The sequence below is a fragment of the Chelonoidis abingdonii genome, chromosome 7, assembly GCF_003597395.2.
Source record: "Chelonoidis abingdonii isolate Lonesome George chromosome 7, CheloAbing_2.0, whole genome shotgun sequence".
Taxonomy (NCBI): Eukaryota; Metazoa; Chordata; order Testudines; family Testudinidae; genus Chelonoidis; species Chelonoidis abingdonii.
The window spans coordinates 111,961,630-111,984,773 of NC_133775.1; the positions used below are offsets into that span (position 1 = coordinate 111,961,630).

The 23,144-nt window shown below is 44.9% G+C and overlaps 1 protein-coding gene across 3 annotated transcripts; it reads left to right on the forward strand.

The window, feature by feature from the left end:
- Positions 1-1,630: 1,630 nt before the first annotated feature.
- REEP2 (receptor accessory protein 2) lies at positions 1,631-21,786 on the forward strand. Of its 3 annotated transcripts, XR_004374441.1 has the most exons (9): positions 1,631-1,782; positions 3,228-3,300; positions 10,065-10,141; positions 10,580-10,700; positions 11,298-11,411; positions 11,926-12,070; positions 13,453-13,613; positions 16,393-16,547; positions 17,570-18,694. XR_004374441.1 is itself a non-coding variant. In XM_032786126.2 (8 exons), the coding sequence occupies exons 1-8, from the start codon at positions 1,751-1,753 to the stop codon at positions 16,465-16,467; spliced, it is 798 nt and encodes a 265-aa protein (XP_032642017.1). In that variant the 5' UTR covers positions 1,631-1,750; the 3' UTR covers positions 16,468-21,786. The 3 variants fall into 3 exon arrangements, 2 of the variants coding, with proteins under 2 accessions (XP_032642017.1, XP_032642018.1); XM_032786126.2 differs by having other exon boundaries at positions 16,393-21,786; XM_032786127.1 differs by having other exon boundaries at positions 13,474-13,613; positions 16,393-18,694.
- Positions 21,787-23,144: the final 1,358 nt, after the last annotated feature.

Sequence of the window (23,144 nt, forward strand, 5' to 3'; positions counted from 1 at the left end):
CCAACATAGTATTCAGAGAAAACATTAAGAACATTCCTAGTTCATCACAGCATGGAAGAGGGGAATGGTGCGCACGGAGGGGTACTGGGAGATTCTGTATGAAGGCGCGGAGGGGGGATATGGCGAGTGCTGTGTGGCGGCTCGGAGGGAAGAAGGGGTTACGCGGTGCGGAGGGATGTTGTGTGGCAGCATGGAGGAGTACCAGGGGGCAGTCGCTGTGTGGTGGCACGGAGGGTACAGGGAGGGATCGCTGTATGGTGACGCGGAGGGTACGGTGGGGTGGGTCGCTGTGTGGTGGCGCAGGGGAATACGGGGGGGGGTCACTGTGTGGCTGCACGGAGGGTACAGTGGAGGTGGGGTCGCTGTGTGGCGGTATGGGGGAGTACCGGGAGGGTGCATGCTGTATGGCAGTGTGGAGCGGTACTGAGGGGGGTCGTTGTGTGGCAGCATGGAGGGTAGGGTTGGGGGGGTCACTGTGTGGTGGTACGGGGGAATACCGGGAGGGGTGAGGCGGGTATGGGGGGGTGCTGTACAGCGGCGCGGAGGGTACAGGGAGGGGTCAGCGTGTGGCGGTGTGGAGGGGTACCAGGGGGGTCGCTATGTAGTGGTATGGGAGAGTACCGGGAGGGGGGATGCTGTGTGGCAGTGTGGAGGGGTACTGAGACGGTATTGTGTGGAGGGTAGGGTGGGGGTGGTCGCTATGTGGTGGTACGGGGGAGTACCGGGAGGGGGGATGCTGTGTGGCAGCGCGGAGGGCATGGGGGAGTACTGGGAGGGCGGATGCTGTGTGGAGGCACAGAGGGTACGGGAAGGGTCGCTGTGCGGTGGCGCACAAGGGGTACCGGGAGGTTGCTGTGCGGCCATACGGGGGGGTACTGGCGGGGAGTCACCATGTGGCAGCACGGGTGGGTACTGGGGAGGTCGCTGTGTGGGGGTTTGCTGTGGTGGTGGTACAGGGGAGTACCGGGGAGGTCGCTGTGTGGCAGCATGGAGGGGTCCCAGGGGGGAGTCGCTGTGGGGCGGCGCGGAGGGTACGGGGAGGGGTGCTCATGTGGCGGTGCGGAGAGGTACCGGGGGGTCGCTGTGTACTGGTGTGGGGGAGTACCGGGAGGGGGATGCTGTGTGGCAGTGTGGAGGGGTACCGGGGGGGGTATTGTGTGGAGGGTAGGGTGGGGGCGGTCGCTATGTGGTGGTACGGGGGAGTACTGGGAGGGGGGATGCTGTGTGGAGGCGCGGAGAGTACGGGGAGGATCGCTGTGTGGCGGTAGGGGGCGGGGGCCGCACCGGGAAGAGTCGCTGTGTGGCGGTGCGTGGGAGTACCGGCGGGGTTGCTGTGTGGCGGTACGGGAGGGGGGTTGCTGTGTGGCGGCACAGAGGGGTATCGGGGGGGTACCGGGAAGAGTCGCTGTGTGGCGGTGCGTGGGAGAGGTCGCTGTATGTTGGTGCGGGGGGGGGGTACCAGGGGGCTTGCTGTGTGGCGGCGCGGGAGGGGTACAGGGGAGGACGACGCTGCGTGGTGCGCGCGGCAGGTGGGACACACTGCGCCGCGCAGGATTCGCACTTAGGAGACGTTGCTCTTGCGATGCTCTGGACCCATTTTCCCTCCGACGCGGCGAGGCCTACCCTTTAAGAGCCAGGGGTGGGGCCATACTTGCTGCAGGAACCTGCCCTTTAAGGATCGTCCGAGGCTTACCCGAGCCGGCTGTCGCAGACCCGCTGCTCTCGGACCTCGAGCCTGCCCGGCTCTGCCATGGTTTCGTGGATCATCTCCCGGCTCGTGGTGTGAGTGCGGGGGTGGCTCTGCAGCATCCCGGCCCCCTGAGTCTGCGGAGCCGCGGGTCGCACGCGGGGGTCGGGAGACCCGCTCGCGCTGCGCGGCGCCCCTCAGAGCCAGCGGCTCTGAGGACCTGTAAGAATTGCGGAGCGAGCCGCAGCCTCAGGCGGCGGGCGTGTCGGGGCGCTGCGAGGCCGGGATGCGTGGGGTGGGGAGGGAAGGCTTCGTAGGCTTAGCGCTAGCACCTCTTTCTCGGCAGCTGCAAGCCCTTCGCCACGATCGTGAGACACTGCCCCCCAGCCGTCTGCAGCTCGGAGCCCACCCACCTTGCCGGGCATCCGCCGGCATTAGCTGCATCTGGCAGGGGCACTGGAGGCTATTCGGAAACAGCGGGGGTGTGAATTTGAGGCGGGGTCTCTGTCAGCACCCCCTTCTCCTCGTAGGAACGAGACACACAGCTCAGCCCACTCGCGAGAGTCTTCCTGAAATGGATGAGCGCTGTGAGCTTTATAGGTCAAATCTAACCCATTAAACCTGGCTTCTTGGTTGTCAGCAGTGCTAGGTGGAGCACTTGGGTACTATGTCCATTGCATGAAATGCAGCAAAATTATTTACTAATGTACATTTCTGAATAGTCTTGAGGTAAATCACCTTGTAGTGTGTAATTAAGGTAATAGGTAATAATTGGAGATATACCAATCTCCTAGAACTGGAAGGGACTTCAAAAGGTCATTGAGTTTAGCCTCCTGCCTTCACTAGCAGGACCAATTTTTGCCCCAGATCCCTAAGTGGCCCCCTCAAGCATTGAACTGACAGCCCTGGGTTTAGCAGGCCAATGCTCAAGCCACTGAGCTATTCCTCCCTCCCATTTCCTAGTGTTGTAATCCCTACCATCCCCAGCTGTGAGAGGCATGAAGAGAGAGACAGCGGTAGGGTATGGCTACACTTGCACTTGAAGTTTCGAGTGTGATCGCAGCGCCAGCGCTGGGAGAGAGCTCTCCCAGCACTGCACGTACTCCACATCCTCTACGGGTGTAGTTTGCGGTGCTGGGAGCCGCACTCCCAGCGCTGCGGCACTGTTTACACTGAGGCTTTACAGTGCTATGTCTTGCAGTGCTCGGGGTGTATGTTTTTTTCACACCCCTGAGTGCGAAAGTTGCAGCGCTGTAAAGCGCCAGTGTAGCCATGGCCGTAGGAAATTCAGGAAGCTGAAGCTTTTAGATATAGAAGGAGGGTTTGGTGCCAATGGAACTGCCCTAGGTGAAAGCCTGCGGTGGCTTCAGGCAGGCTGTGTGCACTCCAATAACTGAATCTTATTCCTGAGGTCAAAGGATGGGGGATGGGAGGGGGGTGCAGAAAGCAAAATTAAGATGAGGTATTGAGATCCAGGAGGGGAGGAACATCAAGTGGCTAAGAATGCTGAATAGTTCTCATGGGCTGTGTTTTATTCCAGGCTAATATTCGGCACTTTATACCCTGCATATTCCTCTTACAAGGCCGTGAAGACGAAAAATGTAAAAGAATATGTAAGTGTGAGTCATCGTGTTGTGTTCCCACTGGCAAACCTGACTTTCATCCTGTTTTCAACAATACCATACCACCCATACCACCCAAGATCCTCCCCCTCCTGAAACCAGTTTTTTTTCCTTCTCTGTATGGGACAAAGCATATCTCCTATCATTTGGGTGTGTGTGGTGAGCTAGAGGCCAGCCCCACAAGGCTAGGTGCGGATGGAGTGTGTTCAGACTCACCCATGCTAAGTTCAGATACTGACTTCTTCTGACTTTGCTGCTCTGCATCTCCGTTTGCTGGTCTGTAAAGTGAGAATACTAGCCTCTCAAGACTGTGAAGGTTAGCTGATGCTGACCATAATGCTTTACCAGACATTTCCAACAGAATTCTGCTCACACAATTGGGGCCAGATTTTCAAAGGAGCTCCGCTTTCATTTAAGCACCAGAATAAAGGGACAGGTTTTCAGAAGAGCTCAGCATATTGGTTGTTGAGCTCTTTAGGCGTTTTGGCTATAAGTATTACAGGGGAGCAGCTGGCTACTGAGCAAGCTTGAAAATCTGGTCTATGTTTAGGTACCCATAAGGAAGCAGAGCTCTCCTGAAAATCAGGCTGAAGTCAGACATGATACTGGGCTAGATGGACCTTTGGTCTGACCCAGTATGGCCGTTCTTGTGTTTTTATGCTCTGCAGGTGCTCATTATTGATAATATTAATGGATCCTTTAAGAAGGTGTGGTGTTTCAGATTTGCTTATTGGGCGGAAGGGATGGAGGATATTAATCTATTCTAATGAGGTCAAACAGAAAAACCCTGGTAAAAGGGACCAGACTGAGATGGCAAGCAGTGCTTTATCAAAACAGTACTTCTCTGGCAGCACCATTTAAGTTTAAATTTAAAACTCCTTAAGTTTCTGGTCCTGAAGGAAACGTGTGCCCCCATACCTGGATGTCACACTGATTCTCTGCAGACAGACAGACAAACAGTATCTTTTTAACAGTATCTTTTTAAGAAGAGTGAGCAGCTCCAGAGTTGATCATTTAGTTGTCCAGATAATTTTTATTAAAAATATACAGGTACTCAAATTATGAGGGGCCCTTTGTCCAAGTTGTAGGCTAATATGTTACCCCTGCCTATTGACAGATTTGGAACAAAAGGAGATGATGTCATGGAAAGAGGCTGATTTGGCTGGAAGTTTCAAATCCTAAATCTAGTTTAGCAGGAGAGACAGTGAAAGTGTGAAAATATGTTATAATTTGAAAGTATTTCAAAGTCCGAACAGATGAGATGCTTTTCCCTCCCCTCTTCATTGGAATATGGCTCTCTAGCCCTTTTCTTCTGCCTCCTTTTGTTACTCTTCAGTCTTCTCAGTCTTCTTTAGTTTTTCTTTTGTAGGTTGGATGATTTATTCTGCCCTGTTTCTTCTCTTGAGTGATAAGAGACTTCTGTCAGGCTGGATTTTCTCCAGCTTCCTTTTAGGGCAGGGGTAGGCAACCTTTGGCATGGGTGCTGAAGTCAGCATGCAAGCTGATTTTCAGTGGCACTCACGCTGCCTGGGTCCTGGCCACCAGTCCGGGGGGCGGGGAGGGGGGCTGGCTCTGCATTTTAATTTAATTTTAAATGAAGCTTCTTAAACGTTTTAAAAGCCTTATTTACTTTACATACAATAATAGTTTAGTTATATATTATAGAAAGAGACCTTCTAAAAACGTTAAAATGTATTACTGGCATGCGAAACCTTAAATTAGAGTGAATAAATGAAGACTCGGCACACCACTTCTGAAAGGTTGCCGACCCCTGTTTTAGGGCTTATTTCTCTTTAGTCTCCCCACCCTTGTGGCTTCTGCCCATGGTGTCGCAGTGGTTTGGGATGTGGACTTTCCAGCAGCAAGCAATGAATCTCCTGATTGGAGGCATGGTGCTCCTCTGAGCATTTCAGAACAGCACCTCAGTGTGAGAGGTTATATCTGCTGGTATTTGGGTGGAGTCTAGTCCCTCTCTACTCTTCTTTGCCTGCTTCACTGCTGCCTCTAAGAGGAGCAGCAACATTGATAAGTAGGACACTGCTGTGGTGGAGTTGATGTCTGTGGTATGACTTGTGGTTCTCCTACTTGCAGAACTGCAGAGCCAGGAATGGTATCAACAGTGAAGGCTACAGGACCTAGTTCTGCAATGTCTCCTCATGTTTCTTCAGCCTTCTAAAGTTATATGGAGCTTTGTCTATTGAATCCAGACTACATCAGTAGTGACTCAGTAGTGGTGTCAGTTTGAGGGAGAAATGGGTTGTGGTGGAACAATGCAGAATTAAATGGCACACATTAAATGAATTAAATAACATTTTACATTTGTGCATTTGATTTTTTTTCCTTCCTCAGTATAGTACTTTGTACTTATGGTTAGATGTTTGGCTGCGTGTGTGTGTGTGTGTGTTTTTCCTGTGTGCTGTCCCAGCTTTGTGCAGACAGGTGGCACAACAGACCTTGAGCGAACCTCCCAATGACCACAAGATGCATTAAGGTGCGAAGGCACCAGGTCAGGTTTATTGTCAACAAAGCACGGTAATAGCACCTGGCAGACTCTACGAAGATACTAAGACATGTATGCCCATGACAATGGACGCAGTTTAGTGAATGACGGGACTTTTCATTCTTCCCTTAGCTGAACAAGGATACTTCCTTTGAGACACATATTTATACCTTGATACAAACAAGTTATTACTGCCTCTGACATAGTTTCCCCGAAGTGGCTAGTTATTACCCATTACCTTGTACATACTTGTTTGATTAAAACATTTTTATGACATACTGTTATCCTGATCTCATTTTTTAGGAGAGGTCAGTATGTTCTTGTTACTCTTGGGGAATGTTTTTGTACCATCCATGATATTGGGGTGTTCTGGTATCTCTTGATATCGGGATGTGTTTGCGTGAGTACTCTGTGCTTAGCACTTTTTTAGGAATGTGTATTTCTGCAATATCAGTCCTGTTCTTGCCAGATTTTGTGAGCAAGTCCTACCTTATACCAGGCCTCTGATAAAAGGGCTTCTGTTTCAGGTTCTCGTCTTACATTTCCCCGCTTTTTTGTCTTTTTATGGGGAGGATGTTTACCCATCATCCCAGAAAAGCATAATGCATGGACTGAAGATGAACCAGTGGGCTAAATACTTATGTGGCAACCAACTGATTTGGCTCATAACTGTTCTCAGCTTTGTGAAACTGAGCCTTTTTACAGCATCAGGTATTACTGGTTTGAACTTTAGTCTGTTGGCACATAACAAATGTGGTCAAGTCATGAGCACTTGTACCTAAACTACCACTAATTTTTTGTTTTGTTATCAGTTCTTCTCTATATATCAAGATATCTTATATCAAATTCCTTCATGTTGGATTCAACACTTCGAGTTAAGAAATTGTCATTTCTAATATTTAGAAATTCCAAGGATAATACTGCCAGCATGAGACCTATTATTCTATAAAAGTATGTTAAAAGAATGTGTTGTTGGAAGATCAAGCACTTGAAAGTTAGGAAATATTATTGTTGTCCTATCAATCTGAATAACTGGCATTTTCTAACTTTTCAATGTTTGATTATGCAACCTTAATATTTATAGTATAGGGTTTTGGCTTATAATTTTTACAGTACCTGAAAGAGTGGTGCTCTAAGGAACACAATTATATTTATTCTTTTCAATTAGCAATCTGCCAGTTATTTAAAACTGCAAAAACAAAATGCAAAACTAGTAGTCCTTGCCTTGAAAAGCTCAGTCTAAAAAATAGACAACACTGGCAAAGAAAAGAGAAGAATTTTTATCTGTGCTCATTTGCCTTTTTTTTTAATTCCTGCCTTACATAGCCAATTTACCTTACTTGTCCCACTGTCACCACATTACCAATGCTTTTTATTCTAGTTTGTAGCAAACTCAGCTTGTCCTTTCCCCCCTGTTTTTGCAGACCATGATCCCTAGCTTCCTGCCTGGCTTTTTCTTCCACCAACCAATTGCCTTCGGCCTCTGCTGCACTGAACAGTCCAAGCAGTTAACAGATGGTTGACTCTGTTATCATCAGTGCAGCCTCTAGTTGTGTGAAGTCATCTATTCTGGTGCGGCCCAACAATTTCTGTCTTTGGGGGGGGTTAATGATCGGGATGAAGCAACCTAGTTTCTTTAAAGGAAAACTGTGTATCTTTGAGGTAGAATTTTGAGTCAACAGAATAATGGGTAAAGGAGAATCAGTCACTATAACTTAATTTGAGGTTTCAGAATGGCTTTGATAAAGCCTGTTGCAAAAGGCTATCAGAAAATAAGAGTAGGAATACATAAGAATGGCCATAGTGGGTCAGACCAAAGGACCATCTAGCCTAGTATCCTATCTTCTAACAGTGGCCAATGCCTAGGGTTGCTAGCTTTCTAACTGCAGAAAACTGAACACTCCTTGTCCGAGGTGCCACCTGCTCCCTTCCCCCCTCTCTCCGTTGCTCACTCTCCTTCATCCTCACTGACTTGCTCATTTTCACCAAGCTGGGGTAGGGGGTTGGGGTGCGGGAGGGGGTGAAGACTCTGGCTGGAGGTATGGGCTCGGGTGGGGCTATAGATGAGGGGTTTGGGGTGCAGGAGGGGGCTCTGGTCTGAGGCAGAGGGGTTTGGAGTGCGGGAGAGGGATCAGGGTTTGGGTTTGGGGTGTGGGAGGGGGTTGGAGCCAGAGGATTGGAGTGGGAGGAGGTGTGGTCTCTAGGTGGCGCTGACCTCGGGCAGCTCCCGGGAATCGGCAACATGTCTCTCCGACTCCTAGGTGGAAGCACAGCCAGGAGGTTCCACATGCTGCCTCTGCCTGCAGGCGCTGCCGTCACAGCTCCCACTGGCTGCGGTTTCGGCCAATGAGAGCTGCGGAGCCGGTGCTCGGGGCAGAACCTGTGGGTGAGGGCAACGCATGGAGCCTCCTTGGCTACCCCTCTGCCTAGGAGCCGGACATGCCAGCTGCTTCTTGGGAGCCACGTGGAGCCTGTGTGCACCACCAACTGGAGTTTTAACAGCCTGGTCACTGGTGCTGACCTGAGCCGCCAGAGTCCTCTTTTGATTGGGTGCTCTGGTAAAAAAACCGGACACCTGGCAACCATACCAATGCCAAGTGCTTCAGAGGGAATGAACAGAAGAGGTAATCATCAAGCGATCCATCCCCTGTCACTCATTCCCAACTTCTGGCAAATAGAGGCTAGGGACATCAAATAAATGGCCAATTTGCAATATGACAAAAAGCGAAGTGGGACACAACACCATAAAGTTCTATATTGAGGCGAATGGTATTCAGTATATTGTAGATATGTCTCTCAGCTGTGGCTCCATAGTTAAGGCTGAGTTGAGGTTTGCAGGAATTCACTCTCTTATGTATAAGGATATGCTGTATTTTTCTCCAAAATTACAGCACTTACTTGTTGAGCATAGAATGCATTTTCCAAGACTTTACAAGTAAATCCATTAATTAGTTAGAAATAAAATTAAATTAAGGTAGTTCTTTAAGAAATTTAGCATCCTATATCAGATCTTTTTTTTTTTTTTTCTCCCAAATTATCTTAATGACACTCTTCAAACTTCTTCAGCAGGCAGGAAAATGTAAACTTCAGCGCATACCCTTCTTCTAGATAATTCCACACACAATTCCCCTATTTCACAATGGCTAACATTTGCCATTATTCTCAGTGACATTGAGACTATAAGTTGCCTTTAGCAAAGATAGCCACTGCCTCCATTTATGTGCTGCTTGCAGTGCTTCTCCCTACCTCCTAACAATACAGGAGGGCTACCATCTTCCCCAAGGGCATCTTGACTTTTCTCCTATTGAAAACAAAGGGAGTTAGTGATCATTTTGAAAAAGGGCAACACTTCATGCATTTCTCTGAAGGAGAAAACTTTATTCTTCAGTCTCTAATAGATATTCTTTCCATTATGAATAATAGCAAAAAGTGATCATTAATGTCTTTAAATATGTCTTTTCAAAAATTACCCAGTTCACCAATTCAACAGGGAGGGGAAAATTTGTTGGCTCCAGAGCGTCAAAAAACAAGCAGGACCCACAGGGAAATATGTCCCTAAAAGTTTTTAATAATAAATAAATTCTTTAAATAAATAAACTTCCCCAGAAATATGACATGGTAACAGTTTCTGTGGGTTTCTTGTTCACTTATAAAACTTTTAATTAAAATGAAAATTCCCAAACAAACTACATCAAAGATGGAATTAAGGTTTAGAGTACATATCAGTAATTTAGAGTAAAAGCAGTACTACAGGCATGTTGCTATATATATATCTCCAGGCATGACAAATCCAGGAAATTCAGGGTCAAAGTTAAAATTAGAAGAAAATCCAAATGTGTTGTGATTTATGGCAAAAAGAAAAATCTAATGTTCAGTCAAAAAGTCTTGATCTAGTTTGGGACTATAAACGTTAAAATGCTGTAATCATTTGGTATTTTATGGTGTCACTACATAAGACTTAAGGTTGTTTGGGCGTTCCTAGCTATGTATTTGCATATCTTAATTTGTCTGGATTTTTTTAAATGTTAACCTTAGTTGATATTTTCCTGTGTTCATAATTTCATGTTTTATGGATTAATTATGACATCCATTTAATGTGTTCTATCCTAAATTACTGATACGTACCCTCATCCTTAGGATAAAATTAACATCTTGAGGTGACAAGTCATTTGACAAGGAAAAAAATCCCAGTTTTTGGGTTGTAACTTAGTGTTTGTGTTTTTTGGTTTCTAATGGAATAGCTGTCCTTTTACAGGTGAAGTGGATGATGTATTGGATTGTGTTTGCCTTCTTCACCACAGCAGAAACACTCACAGATATTGTTCTTTCCTGGTGAGTATCCAGGCTGTTCATTCCATGTGGGGAAGGGCGGGAAAGCTCTGATACTCTTCTAGGATCAGCTGCTGTGGGATACAGGAGGAAGGGTCCTCTCCACTCAAGGACCTTTTTGGAGCCATTGTGGCTGGAAGCTGTGACTTAACCTCTTTGCCTTATGTAGCAATAAATGCCTGGTGGGCTTCAGAGCGTGAGCTCCAGCCTGAGCTGCGACTACAAACCCAAGTCTATGGAGACATACCCAGAGAGGCCTCAAGGAAGTGTGTCCCAGAGGTTCAGGAAGGACTCTGTTACATTGCTGGCCTTGTCATGATGATTCTGTTCCATTTCTGAATCTTCTCTTTACTAATCCGATCTGTGCTCCACTTTGGACTATCTGCCTATCTGTATCTGTCTCTGACCTGCTCTTGATTCCAGCTTCTCCGTCTTGCTCAGGTTTCCATTTTATTTTGAGTTGAAAATCGCATTTGTGATCTGGCTGCTCTCTCCTTACACCAAGGGCTCCAGCGTCCTCTACAGGAAGTTTGTGCACCCAACGCTCTCCAGTAAAGAGAAGGTACCTTTCTATTGCCACAGCTATTGATCTGCCCTGGAAGTTGGGTGACTTTTGACCCATTTAGACCATAATAAAGATCCTGATGCGTCCAGTCATATTTGTGCTGCATAGAGATGTAGGATGTTACTTCTCTGAAGCAAGGTGGCCAAAGTGCACCCTATGGAGTATTGCAATATGACCTGTAGTAGCTGTTATTTTTAGTATAGCTGTGTGGCTTGCGGATGTGATGGGTTCCTGCATGGACTGCTGCAGCAGTTAGACTGTTTGAATCAAGATGGAAGCCATGCATTCTAGAACCTGTAGCCTCTGCAGGCTGCAACTTCATATTATGGTACGCGCAGCTATCCTCTGCTCCATCTTCTGTAAATTAGATACAGTTCACTGCTTTTTGACAAGTTGCAAATGCAACCCTCTACTGGGTGCAAGCCTGCTGTAAATGGCAGAGGGATGGCAGTGACAGAAGTAATGCCTAGTAGCTGGTGCCATTAGTCTTGGAGAAAGGTGCCTGATGTGAGCTTTTGGTTTTTAATGGGGAGGATCTCTGACCATGCTTGTAATCAGGAATCTAAATGTTGGGTTTCCCCACTGCTTTCCTAGGAGATTGATGAGTATATTACCCAGGCCCGTGACAAGAGCTATGAAACCATGATGCGAGTTGGCAAGAAAGGTTTAAACTTGGCTGCCAATGCAGCAGTCACTGCAGCTGCAAAGGTAACACAACTGTGTGCTGCATCCACTTCTTTAGCCTCTAAGACACCAGTCTGCCCCCAGCAGGATAACTTCCATAGGATTGGAAGGGACCTCCTTGGTCATCAAGTGCATTGCCCAGCTATCATAGGCAACCGTGTTATATAATACCATTCATACATTTATCAAATTCTGTTTTAAAACTATTTCAGTTCCTGTTGCTGTGTCCCTCCAGCTGATTCCCTGTTGGCTTGGAGGGAAGCTGGTGGGTGCTGCTGATCTCACTCTCCTCCTGCCTTCCTCCAGTTTGCATTATTCTTCACACAGCACTTCAGCTTGGGGCAGGACTGAGGGGGAGATTTCCCTGGGTCAGTCGTCTTTCCTGTTGGCTTCTGGAGCATGCATGTCTCATCCTCTTGAGTCTCTTTGTGGGGAATGGGACATTTCCCCTCTCCTTCCAATTTGTCTCTGTGAAGAATCGCAGATGACAGAAGCCATGTATGAGATATCCATGTCACTAACTGTTATGTCCTATTAGGGTCAGGGAGTTTTGTCTGAGAAACTGAGGAGTTTCAGCATGCAGGACTTGACTCTGATCCGGGATGAAGATACTGTGCATCTACGGAGCCCCAAGCTGCAGCTGCGCACCTCCACTAGTGGCCTTGAAACCATTGAGGATTCAGGTATATAATATTCGTGGTAGGCCATTCTGTGAGGCCCTGAACAACAGGGGTAAGGGGAGGGTATCGAGGCTTCAAGAGAGTGGTAAGTTCTGCCAAAGCTTTGCATTTTATGTTTTGAATGCTGCATGTAATACAGGAGTATGAGTTGCCTGTTACTTGGGGGAAAGAGATTTTTGGAGTGAGTTCCCTTCCAGATGAATCTGCTGTCATCCCTGGATTTTTTTTTATTTTTAAAATCTATTTAAAATTAAATTTGAAAATATGATAGCCTACATTAATGTAGTAAGTTTAGACATTAGTCATTTAAATTCATGAAAAAATGTTCATACAATATGCATCCACTACCATAATTTTTAAAGAATGCCACATCACTGAACTGGTGGAAGTTGCTGGGTATGCACCTGCACCATATTTATTTATTTATTTTAAGTGCTAAACTAGCTTTTTCAGTAGTAGTTTTTTCTGGAGGTACGAAGAGAGTTCTCTTCATTTCGGTTTATTCAATGAGTGCAGTTCAATATCTAGTTCCTTGAAGGTTAAAAAAACAATGAGAAAGTACAAAAGCAGGAAAGCTTGTTTTCCTTTTCCAATCTAAGAGTAAAAACTGTGTGTTAGAGTATGAGTTCTACTGATTCTAAAATCTTGAAGGACATGGTGAACAGAAACAATATATCAATTCACAAATTACAGATAATGCATTCATTCTTTGCTTAATCAGTTTCAAAAGCAAAACATTTGATAAACTTTTTTCTTGTGTATCCAGCACATTTAAGGTAACTTTCTTAAATGTGATTTGTGTCAAGCGGTATTGAAAAAGCACAAAAACAGCAAGTAAAAATCAATCCTCTAGTAAATAAGAAGTGCATCATTCACTATTTTTTAACATAGAAGAATGTAAAAATGAAGAGTCTGAAAAATGTTTTAAACTTTAGCAGCTTAAAGTAAATGTGTATAGTTATAGAATATTCTCCTGTTAGCAAAAGTACCAATTTTAGTGTACCGTTGTGTTTTAATGGTTACCACTCAATGAGAATCAACCCCTCTTTAGGAAAATAACTAAAAGGTAAAAATGCAAAATGAGTAAAATTGATTATTTAAATCAAGATTTACTGCTTGCTCATTTAAAACATGATGAAAACCAGTGATTTAAATTGTTTGATGCCAATCAATCTACCTTGGTTAGGGGACATAAGTCTTCCACATTTTCCCTGTCCTTCCCAGATTATGGGCATGTTTGCACGCTCTTGGGTGTATCCCCCAGGCCCTGAGTAAGAGCTGTTGACACCTCTCTCCCCTCCTGACAGCCCTGATTGGGAGCCCCTTTTGGGTGGACTTGGTACTGAAAAGTACAGAAGGTGTTTTTGTTTTCTTCTCATCCTTAGCTGCTTCCTGTTACTCCTCAGGAGAAGAGGCCAGTGTGTCTCAAAGGTCAAATGGGGTCCAGTCTGATTCTAGAACAGAACCTTCAGATGAGGATGCAGGAGACAAAACACTGAAACGCACCCAGAGCCTCAAAGCTCCTAAGAAAGTGACAAAAGCTGAGGTGAGCTGGTGTATGAATGACTTCTTGGGCTGGAGCTGGTTTGTATAGTTGAAATTGTAGTAAAGAACAGAATTATCAGATGCATAGATCACTATATGTTGAGGAAGAGTCAACTTGTCTTTTGTGAAGGGAAATCATGCCTCACCAGTCTATTAGAATTCTTTGAGGGAGTCAACAAGCATGTGTACAAGAGTGATACAGTAGTGTACTTGGACTTTCAGGAAGCCTTTAACAGGGTCCCATGCCGAAGGCTTTGAAGCAAAGTAATTGATCATGAAGTAAGAGGGAAGGTCCTCTCATGGATCAGTAACTGATTAAAAGATAGAAAACAAAGATTAGAAATAAAAGGTCAGTTTTCACAGTGAAGAGAGGTAGATAGCAGGGTCCCCTAGGGATCTATACAACATATTAATAAATGAAGGGGTAAACAGAGTAAGGTGGCAACGTTTGCAGGTGATACAAAATTACTCAAGATAACTACATCCAAAGCTGACTGTGAAGAGTTACAAAGGGACCTCGCTAAACTGAGTGAATTTCACCTGCGATTTTTTTTGCCCAGTGTTGGTAAGTGAAAAGTAATGCCTATTGCAAAACATAATCCCAGCTATACATAAAAAACAATGGGGTCTAAATTTAACTGTTGCCACTCAAGAAAGAGATCTTGGAGTCATCATAGATAGTTCTCTGCAAACATCTGCTCAGTGTGCAGCAGCAGTCACAAAAAGCCAACATAGGGGGACAGAGAATAAAACAGAAAATATCATAAAGCCACTATATAAATTTATGGTATGCCCACACGTTGAATGCTGCATGCAGCTGTTGTTGCCCCATCTCAAAAAAGTTATAGTAGAATTGGAAAAAAGTACAGAGAAGAGAAACAAAAATAATTAGGAGTATTGAACAGCTTCCATATGAGGGAGAGATTAAGAAGAACGGAACTGGTCAGCTTAGAAAAGAGACGACTAAGGGGGGTATATGATAGAAGTCTATGAAATGATGAATGGTGTGGAGAAAGTGAATAGAGAAGTATTATTGATTCCTTCACATAATACAAGAACCAAGAGTCACCCAATGAAATTAATAGGGAGCAGGTTTAAAACAAACATAAGTACTACTTCACACAATGCACAGTCAACCTGTGGAAGTTATTGTCAGGGGATGTTGTGAAGGCCAAAACTATAAATGGGTTCAAAAAAAAAGTACATACATTCATGGAGGATAAGTCCATTAGAGGCTCTTAGCCTAGATGATGTGGTATGTGAAACAATGAGACTCCCACTTCCCTGGGACAGTTCCTGTCAGGAAACTTTTACTAATAGATCCAGCCTGTGTCTTGAGTCTAAGAAATGCCTTAGATATATAACTTGATTCTGTTATTTCCCCTTTTGGCCTTCTTTCAGATAGGAGTGGATGGTTATTATGCCTTCCATCCTTCAATCACATCTCTAAGCCTAGCCACACACTAGAATGGGTGCATTTATGCCCAGTATAGTTTCCATTTGAATCCCCTTTTTTTCAGATGCTCATAACTCTGAAACTTTTTGTTTTTTGAGCTGAAACTTTCCAGGCTTGGTTTCTTGCTGAAGGTCTCCCCGTCATCATAGTTTGGTTTACAAATGATAAATACATTGTTTCTTATTATTAAGGTGGGGGCCATTTTTTGCTCAGCCAAACTCAAGCTGCTAAACTTTGAAACATTTAGTAATGGATTGATAGTTTGAATTGCAGCACCTGTAGTAACATGGCATTAACATTTAAACGTTTAGACTGGGTATGCTGCACACTTGGGTGTCTAGTCCCCTGTTGGGCAAAATGCCTGGTCTGATGAGATGCTTGAAACCTGCCTGGATTTCTGATCCTAGAAGCTCCTCTGGCTTGATCCTCCTGCTTTCTTTGCTAAAAGGCCTTGTGGCCTAGAACAGTGGGCATAAACTGCTGCGAAGCAGGAGCGCCAGATTCTATTGCAATTTTCCTATTAATGGGTGTTAAAGGTGATCTATAAAGTGCAGGTCAGGGGGGCAGGAAATAGGGACTGTCCTTTTTCTGCTGCTTCATGACGGATACAGAAGGCAAGGTACTTTTCAGGAAGACTTGTTTCTTCTGCTTAGTCTTCCTTCAGAACTTTCAAGTCCAATTTCTGTTCTTTTGTTGTGGGAATTCTTAGACACTTTTTCAGAAACATGCTTTGGGCAACTTCTCAGCTCTGTCAATGGTGTCAAGTCTTCACAACTAACTGAATCCACTCCCCTCCCTAAGGATCTGGAATAAGATAAGCAATTGAAGCAGAGTGTACAAACTAGTCCAAGATGTTAATGGCTCTCTTTCTGGAAGAGCAGGATTGTACTATTTAGAACCAGAAAAGTTGGAATAGAGACTAACGATTGATTTGAAACCTAGTTTCTTCTTCCCGCCCTGCCCCCAAGACACTTCTACTCTCAAGGCCCCTTGCTGATTCTTGTTTTTTTCCTATTAAATTTTCCTATGGTTTAAAATGTTTTTCATTCCCTGTTGCTGTGTGAAAGACCCACTGAAACAACAGAAAACTTAATGACTATACAGTGACACTGACAAAAAAAAGTTTAAAAATATCAAGAAGTCCAGATTTTTGAGCAGATTGTGTCCCTTCAGCCATGTTTAAGAGGTCAGCATATTGGATTAAATAGACTCCTTGTGTTCTGCCAATCCTCCTTGCTGTGTGGTGTTGATCTATGCTACCCCTCCTTTCTGCTCTGTACTTGTGCCCTACATGAACTGATAGTTTCTCTGTTTTCTTTTGCAGCCTCCACTAAAGAGTGTGAAAGCTCGCCCCAAGAAGAAAGCTGCAGGCTCCATTGCTGCTGGGGAGTCAGCCTAAGGACACCCCCACCCACCTGTCCCAGGATTTGCCTGTCAGTTTGAAGGGACACTTTCCAAAGGAAGGGAGCTGAGATACATGTACATAACAGCTACTTCTTTGTAGAGCTTATTCCAAGGCGAGGGCATGGTAGGGATTCAGCATGTGAAGTGGAGGATGCACATCCTCAGAAATTATTTAGTCTTCATCTCTCTGTTGGAGGGAATGCTGATCTGTCTGTACATAGCCTGTTGCTTTGGGATCCCCTCTCTGCGTAACCCTAATAGGGAAACTTTGCTGGAAGAACTGATTATTATTATTCTTAATATATGTACAGTGTGCCTCAGGTGGCACATGACCAGGATTCATCGCCAAATTTGGTCCACTGGTTAATTAGGGTTAGAGCCATCCCTTGTGCAGAGGCTGAAAAAATATTCAGGATGGGGCCACTGAAGTTCCATTTGGGGTGGACAGCTCCTGAAAATGTCTTATATCAGCCTGGGCATCCTCCTGAAGCTACTGAGGGGAATTATTGGTAGTAAGTGCCTGTAGCAAAGTGGCTGGTACCAGTTCCTTCGTAATTCAAGCCCATTCTTTTAGGGAAGAGGACTGAAGCAATATGTGGCTAACGCTTTCCAGTTTCATTCATGTTTGACTTGTAGGAGGAGTGGAATTGTCAGGGTTCCAGCATATGCTGCAGATGGACTCTCAGGAAGTGAGGATGAATGGCTTTCTTTGCTTTTCAGGGAGAAGGAAGAGCAGAGAGAGAGCTGAGACTCCACAGTGGCTAGGAGGACATGAGTGGGTGTGTGAGTGTGTGCACATGCTGGAGTATATACAAGTGTATCTGCTGGAGAACTGACTACTTGGCACTCCTGGAGTTTGTGGTCCGTCTCCAGAATTGCTTGAATTTTATTTTGGATTCCATAGTCCAATCCAATTCCTGTATGGATGATGTCAAAAAGGGTGGGTGTGTGAGGCAACGTGGGGGCCAATGAGCCTCTCTTGGCAGTGAGTTGGGTGGACTTTGAGGATGTTACAGTCACACCCAATGGCTGAACTCCACAGCACCCCGATGCTAGTCACCCTAGAACTAATCTGACAAATTCTTTCATTCTAACAGATGATACTGGAAAACCTGGCTCAATGCAGTCTGCAGACTGACTTGAGTAAGTGTGAGGTGGAACAAATCTAGAGGCCCTTCTGTCCCAACTCAGAAGGCTCCAGGAGAGCCGATCCACAGGGCTTGAGAGTTTACAAATAACTAAAGTATGAAAACTTCATTATCCTGATACCAGGACTCCATTCTTCAATTGGGGCGGGGGGGAATACAGTATTGGGATTGATCAGTCCTTCTGCTGCATCTTACTTCAGCCCTTGAACAACTCTTCATGTATTTAACAATGTGCCAGATCCATCAGTCTCCTGGAAGCTGAGCAACATGTAAGATTCAAGCCAGAAATACTTTTGGATATGGGGTATGTAATGAGGGGGTTGGACGTCAGTAGCTCTCACATTTAAAAAAACAAACAAAAAAAAACAAACACACCTTTGAGGTGTGTCAGTGCAAGCTATGCTGGACACCAATATGTTGAGAACAGCTGAAGGGATCCCCCCCTCCTCTGGATGAGAACACATCCTAACCCTGTACCTGTCAGTAGATCTTTCCCAACGTCTGTTGGTGTGGGGGGGGGATCCAGAAGATGAGTAGGGACCCTCATATCACTGTTACCACTTGACTAATGTCTTGGAGATGAATATTTGGTGGCCTTGGTTTTTCACTGAGATTAGCTGCCAAAGGATCTTTCCTGCCTATTAAAGACCATTCTCTTTGTATTTTAGGAGTATGGATTTCCCCCCATTTCTGTAGCCTATTTTCTCAATTCTAAAACTATGGCAGAGCTCTTAGCCTAAATGTCTAGTTATGTTGTCGGCAGTGTATAGAAACACCTCCTGTAGCTTTCTTCAATTTCTTATAACTTTGTCAAGACTGCCACCTTTTGGGCTGAAATTTTGCATGTTTGTTCTTGGCCTGGGCATAAATTGAAAGCTCACATCTTTCAAATACAAAGAGAGAAGGGATAAAATTTTTGCCATTGAAAAAAAACAATCAAGCATACTGACCAGTTCTAGTGTCTTGGTAGGCTGTGGAAGAATCTTGTAATTTGTCAGGGATGCTAACCCTAAGTAATAGATAAGGTGGTCTGGTGAAAGTCCTTTTTGATTTGGCTAAGGCATTAAGATTTACAAGCTTTCTGTATGTGCATTGTATTTTTTTCTTAATTACTAATGATCTGCCAGTGTTCCAGTGCTACTGCACTTGCATGTGTATCTGTCTAAGTAGAAATTCTCATTCAGGGTACAATCTCTTACCATTTTGTGATCTGGAACTGCATAAGAAAGTGAAGAGGAACTTTTTATTCTATAGAATGACATGTGAAGGTGCATTTGGAAAGAGACTTGGCTGTGAAGGAACCATGTCCAAGTCTATCCTATATTGGACAGGGCAATTATGCTGTATAGTAAGTAACTTTGCATGATCAGATTTCATCAGGTTTTTTTTTTTAATGTAAAAATCTCCATATCAAATGCTCTCTTAAACTGTGAAGGACTCAAGTCTGGGAATACTAAGGGTAAGGCAGCCCATATTCTACTTCCAACCCCCCCTTGCCCTCTTTGTGCATATTAATTTCCATACAATCTCTAATTATATTATCCTCATATTGTCACTTTCCACAAAATCTCTGCCTTGCTCACTCCAGAAGCTGGACAGTATGAACTGAAGGAGGTAAGTTTATCCAGTGAATAAGGCAGAGGCTCTTTTCCTGTCTTTGTGGAGGAGTTGGCTGGTGTGCAGTGTATGGAGACAGGAACCACACACTGAACAATTATAATAAAAAATAAGCATTAAAGAGCTGCTTCATTCACTGTGCACGATCCATTCTGTATGTTGAAAGGGCAGTGGTTCTCTGGGAAAATTAGTATGTAATCATGCAATTAAATACTGCATTGTAATCTGTGCACACCCACATTAGGGGTAGAGTTGAATGCATAGCCTTAACTGTCATTTTCTGACCCATGAGTGCTTCACTTTTTAGCCTTAACATTCCTCTGATAGCCTTTTGAATATCAGTTGCATTAGTCTGTTGTCTATCAAATACTATCACTGTTCTGCAGCTGTCTTTATTTTATCCTTGAATATAAATACATGGCACACTCACACCTTGAAAACTGCATGCAGATGTGGTCGCCCCATCTCAAAAAAGATACATTGGAGTTGGAAAAGGTTCAGAAGAGGGTAACAAAAATGATTGGGGGTATAGAATTGCTTCTGTATGAGGAGAGATTAATAAGACTGGGACTTTTCAGCTTGGAAAAGAGGCAACTAAAGGGGGATATGATAGACGTGTATAAAATCATGAGTGGTATAGAGAAAGTAAATAAGGAAGTGTTATTTACTCCTTATAATACAAGAACAAGGGGCCGCCAAATGAAATGAATAGGTTGCAGGTTTAAAACAAACCCAAGAAAGTATTTTTTCACACAACACACTGTCAACCTCTGGAACTCTTTGCCAGAGAGTGTTATGAAGACCAATACTATAGCAGGGTTCAAAAGGGAGCTAAATAGATTAATGGAAGATAGGTCCATCAATGGCTATTAGCCAGGATGGGCAGGAATGGTGTCCCTAGCCTCTGTTTTCCGGAAGCTGTGATTGGATGACAGGGCATGGATCACTTGATGATAACCTGTTCTGTTGATTCCCCTTGGGGCACCTGCCATTGACCACTGTCAGGGGACAGGATACTGGGCTTGATGGATCTTTTGGTCTGATCCAGTATGGCCATTCTTATGTTCTAAGGTCAGGCTAGCATAATTGTAATTATGTGTTATAGAAAGTACAGAGTGGGATACTGTCACTGTTGAGAGTAAAATTCACCCTCTTTCTGCTCTATTGATCCAGCTTGGGCTTCCCAAGCTGGGGGTATCTAAAAATCGGTGTCCTGCCTGGGTAGTTGCAAACATGAGTTTGTAGACATAAGTGGGACATGGAGGGCAACTTTACTACCAGTGCAGAGAGCAGATGAATAGAGGGGTGGTGCCAACTCCATTGCCTGGAATAGCAGTAACACACTTGTGCTCAACTCCTTCCACCAATTGCCTCATGCACTCTCTAGTGTCTGAATGTGTCTGTGAGAGGTAGAGTTAGGAATATTGTGTCGGAGAGGTACATGCAACCCAATGTAGCAGGGAGGCTATATTGCCGTATCCTTACTAGGCAAAGGATTTGGGACTGTTTGGGGATCAAAAGTTATCTTCCCTTGCTCACTGCCCCTCTGGTGAATTGGTCAGCAACTCATTCTCTGCCTCTTTCTTTGTTGAGCTCCTAGCACTGCTCAGCAATTAGCGCTGCTCCTGTTGTCTCTCGCTTGCTGCCGCCAACCCCTGCCCTTCCAAAGCAGGGCTTTTGGTTGCTTTTAAGGGCTCCAGTCTCAGGGGCCTGGTCTCCTTCTGCCTTCCTGTGCTAGGTTAATAGAAAACAAAGTTGATATTTAGCACTACATTATCACTAATCTCCAAGCTGTCAGCAAAGGTGGGTCAGTATCCCTGTTCCCACTTTACCTTGAGGTTTAATAACTCAGCTGAGGTCACAGTAGAACCAGGTCTCTTGAACTCCACATCTTGTTCCCTATCTCCTGGGCCAGGAGGCAGCAGAAAATGACTCTTACTTCTTACCAAGAATAAAACCTCAGCATGGCCTATGCCCTGCTGTCAGCTTCCAAAGTGAGCACCAGAAGGAGGCTAGGCCTGATCCTCGTATGGGATGTAAAGGCTTTGACCAGGTAATTCAAAATCTAATTAAACATCCATGTGACAGTTTATAGTCAGTTCCCAGCCCTGGTTTTAAGTATGGATGGGTGGTAGAGTGGATAACCTCTTTCCCTTAATGAAAGCTTTCCACTTGCTGTTTCAGTAACATACTTACTAGCTGCTGTGCCTACAGCACCGTTATGTGGTAGAAAATGCTGATGTTGCCCCACATTCAGTGGTTTCCTCAGGGTTCAGAATGATGCAGGTGAATTGTTATATGTTAAATCTTTACTTTGCAGCAGAACCTATTGCACCCAATAACACCCCCACACCCAGTTGCTTATATGTCTAGATGCAGAGATGTAAGTGGGAAGATAGGAGAAGAAATGACTCTCAGGTGTTCCTTACTCATAGGATGAGTAAGCTATAGCACACTAAGTACATGAAATCTGCACTGGAGGCAGCTTCGCTTGTGGTTCCTACTCACATCAGTGGCATAGCCAGGTGAAGGGAAGAGGGGGAGCGGGGGGGGGAAAAAAGGCAGCACTCGTTCTGCAGGTCTTTGGTGGCATTTCTGTGATGAAGCTTCAGTGCTGCCGAAGACACCTGGAGCGAGAGAAGGTCCTGCCACCGAAGACCTGGAACGCCGCTCAGTCAGTAAAAGCGCTGCAGCGGGTGGTGCCTTTTTTTTTTTTTTTTTTTTTTGCTCTCGGGTGAGTAAAATTAAAAAGGTGCCACTTGAGCTCAGTGGGAGAGCAGCTGCTGCCCCGCTCCCCGCCTAGCTATGCTACTGACTCGCATAAAGGGGAAATGCCATAATTCCACCCTAAGAGCCTATGTCATGCTGCTGGAGAAGGAACCCTTGTGCCATGTTTTCCTTTCATTATGAAATGTGATCTTGCATCCTGCTGCATAAGAAAGGAAAGTTGTACCATTCCAACTGCCACGCTTCCTCCTCACTTCCTTACCATGTTCTGCTGCAGCCTGAGGAGGAAATGCTATATCTGTCTGTCAGTCTTAGGGTTTTATATAGCTGCCCATCACTGTTGTATCTGAGCACCTTCCACATAAAATCATTGTTGATAGCAAAGGTCCTAGTGCATGTTATGGAATCTCTGGCATCTCTCCCCCACCCCACCCCCTTTTTTTAAAATTAAAAACTCTGATTGGAGGGTCAAGGATTTTGGTTTGTGGATAGGTTTTTTTTAGATTTTCACTATTTTTGGTGGTAGTGGTATCAATATAGTCATTCTGATGGTGTAAAGGGTTTTTCAAAGAGTGCTCCTCTTCCCTATCCTGATGCAATAAGATCCACCCATCTGTCTAACTATTTATATGGCCCTTATCACCATAGTATCTGAATGCCTCTCTCCTTCCATATTTCTGTTGGGAGTGTACTTCCTCCTCAAGGCCCCAACCTATGTTACCTCAGCTCCTTGAAGGGCTATTGTTCCTGAGAAAATTGAGTTCCCACCACTTGTGCTTTTGAGCTTTATTTCTTGTCTAAACTTGTCATCTTAGATTACGAGAAGTCCTTGGTGTAATGTTCTGTACAGTATGGAGCACAATGCTGGTCCACAAAACATCCCATGAGCCGCCATGTCCTGCTGCCTAACTAGGAAATGCCATACCACATGCTCGTGAGACTCTGAGAACCAGTGTCTCATTTCCCATTGGGGAAAATCGAAGTCCTCATGCAGTGTAGGTAACATGGTCTGCTGCTTGAGAAGGAAACGCCCTACCTCACTTGTCAAGGATATTCACCTCCTATTCCCTAATGGAAATACTATACCATCATCTGAGAGAGGAAATCTGCTACTGCCTAATGGAGAAATGCTGTATGACACCCCATGAGAAACTATCACTCTTCCTGGCATGCACCCTAG

What these genes read in the sequence shown, in the direction of transcription:
- REEP2 (XM_032786126.2), top strand. Translation starts at nt 1,751, where the DNA reads ATGGTTTCGTGGATCATCTCCCGGCTCGTGGT. An exon ending in ATCATCTCCCGGCTCGTGGT is followed by an intron (nt 1,783 to 3,227) that starts GTGAGTGCGGGG and finishes GTTTTATTCCAG; the next exon opens with GCTAATATTCGGCACTTTAT. An exon ending in CGAAAAATGTAAAAGAATAT is followed by an intron (nt 3,301 to 10,064) that starts GTAAGTGTGAGT and finishes GTCCTTTTACAG; the next exon opens with GTGAAGTGGATGATGTATTG.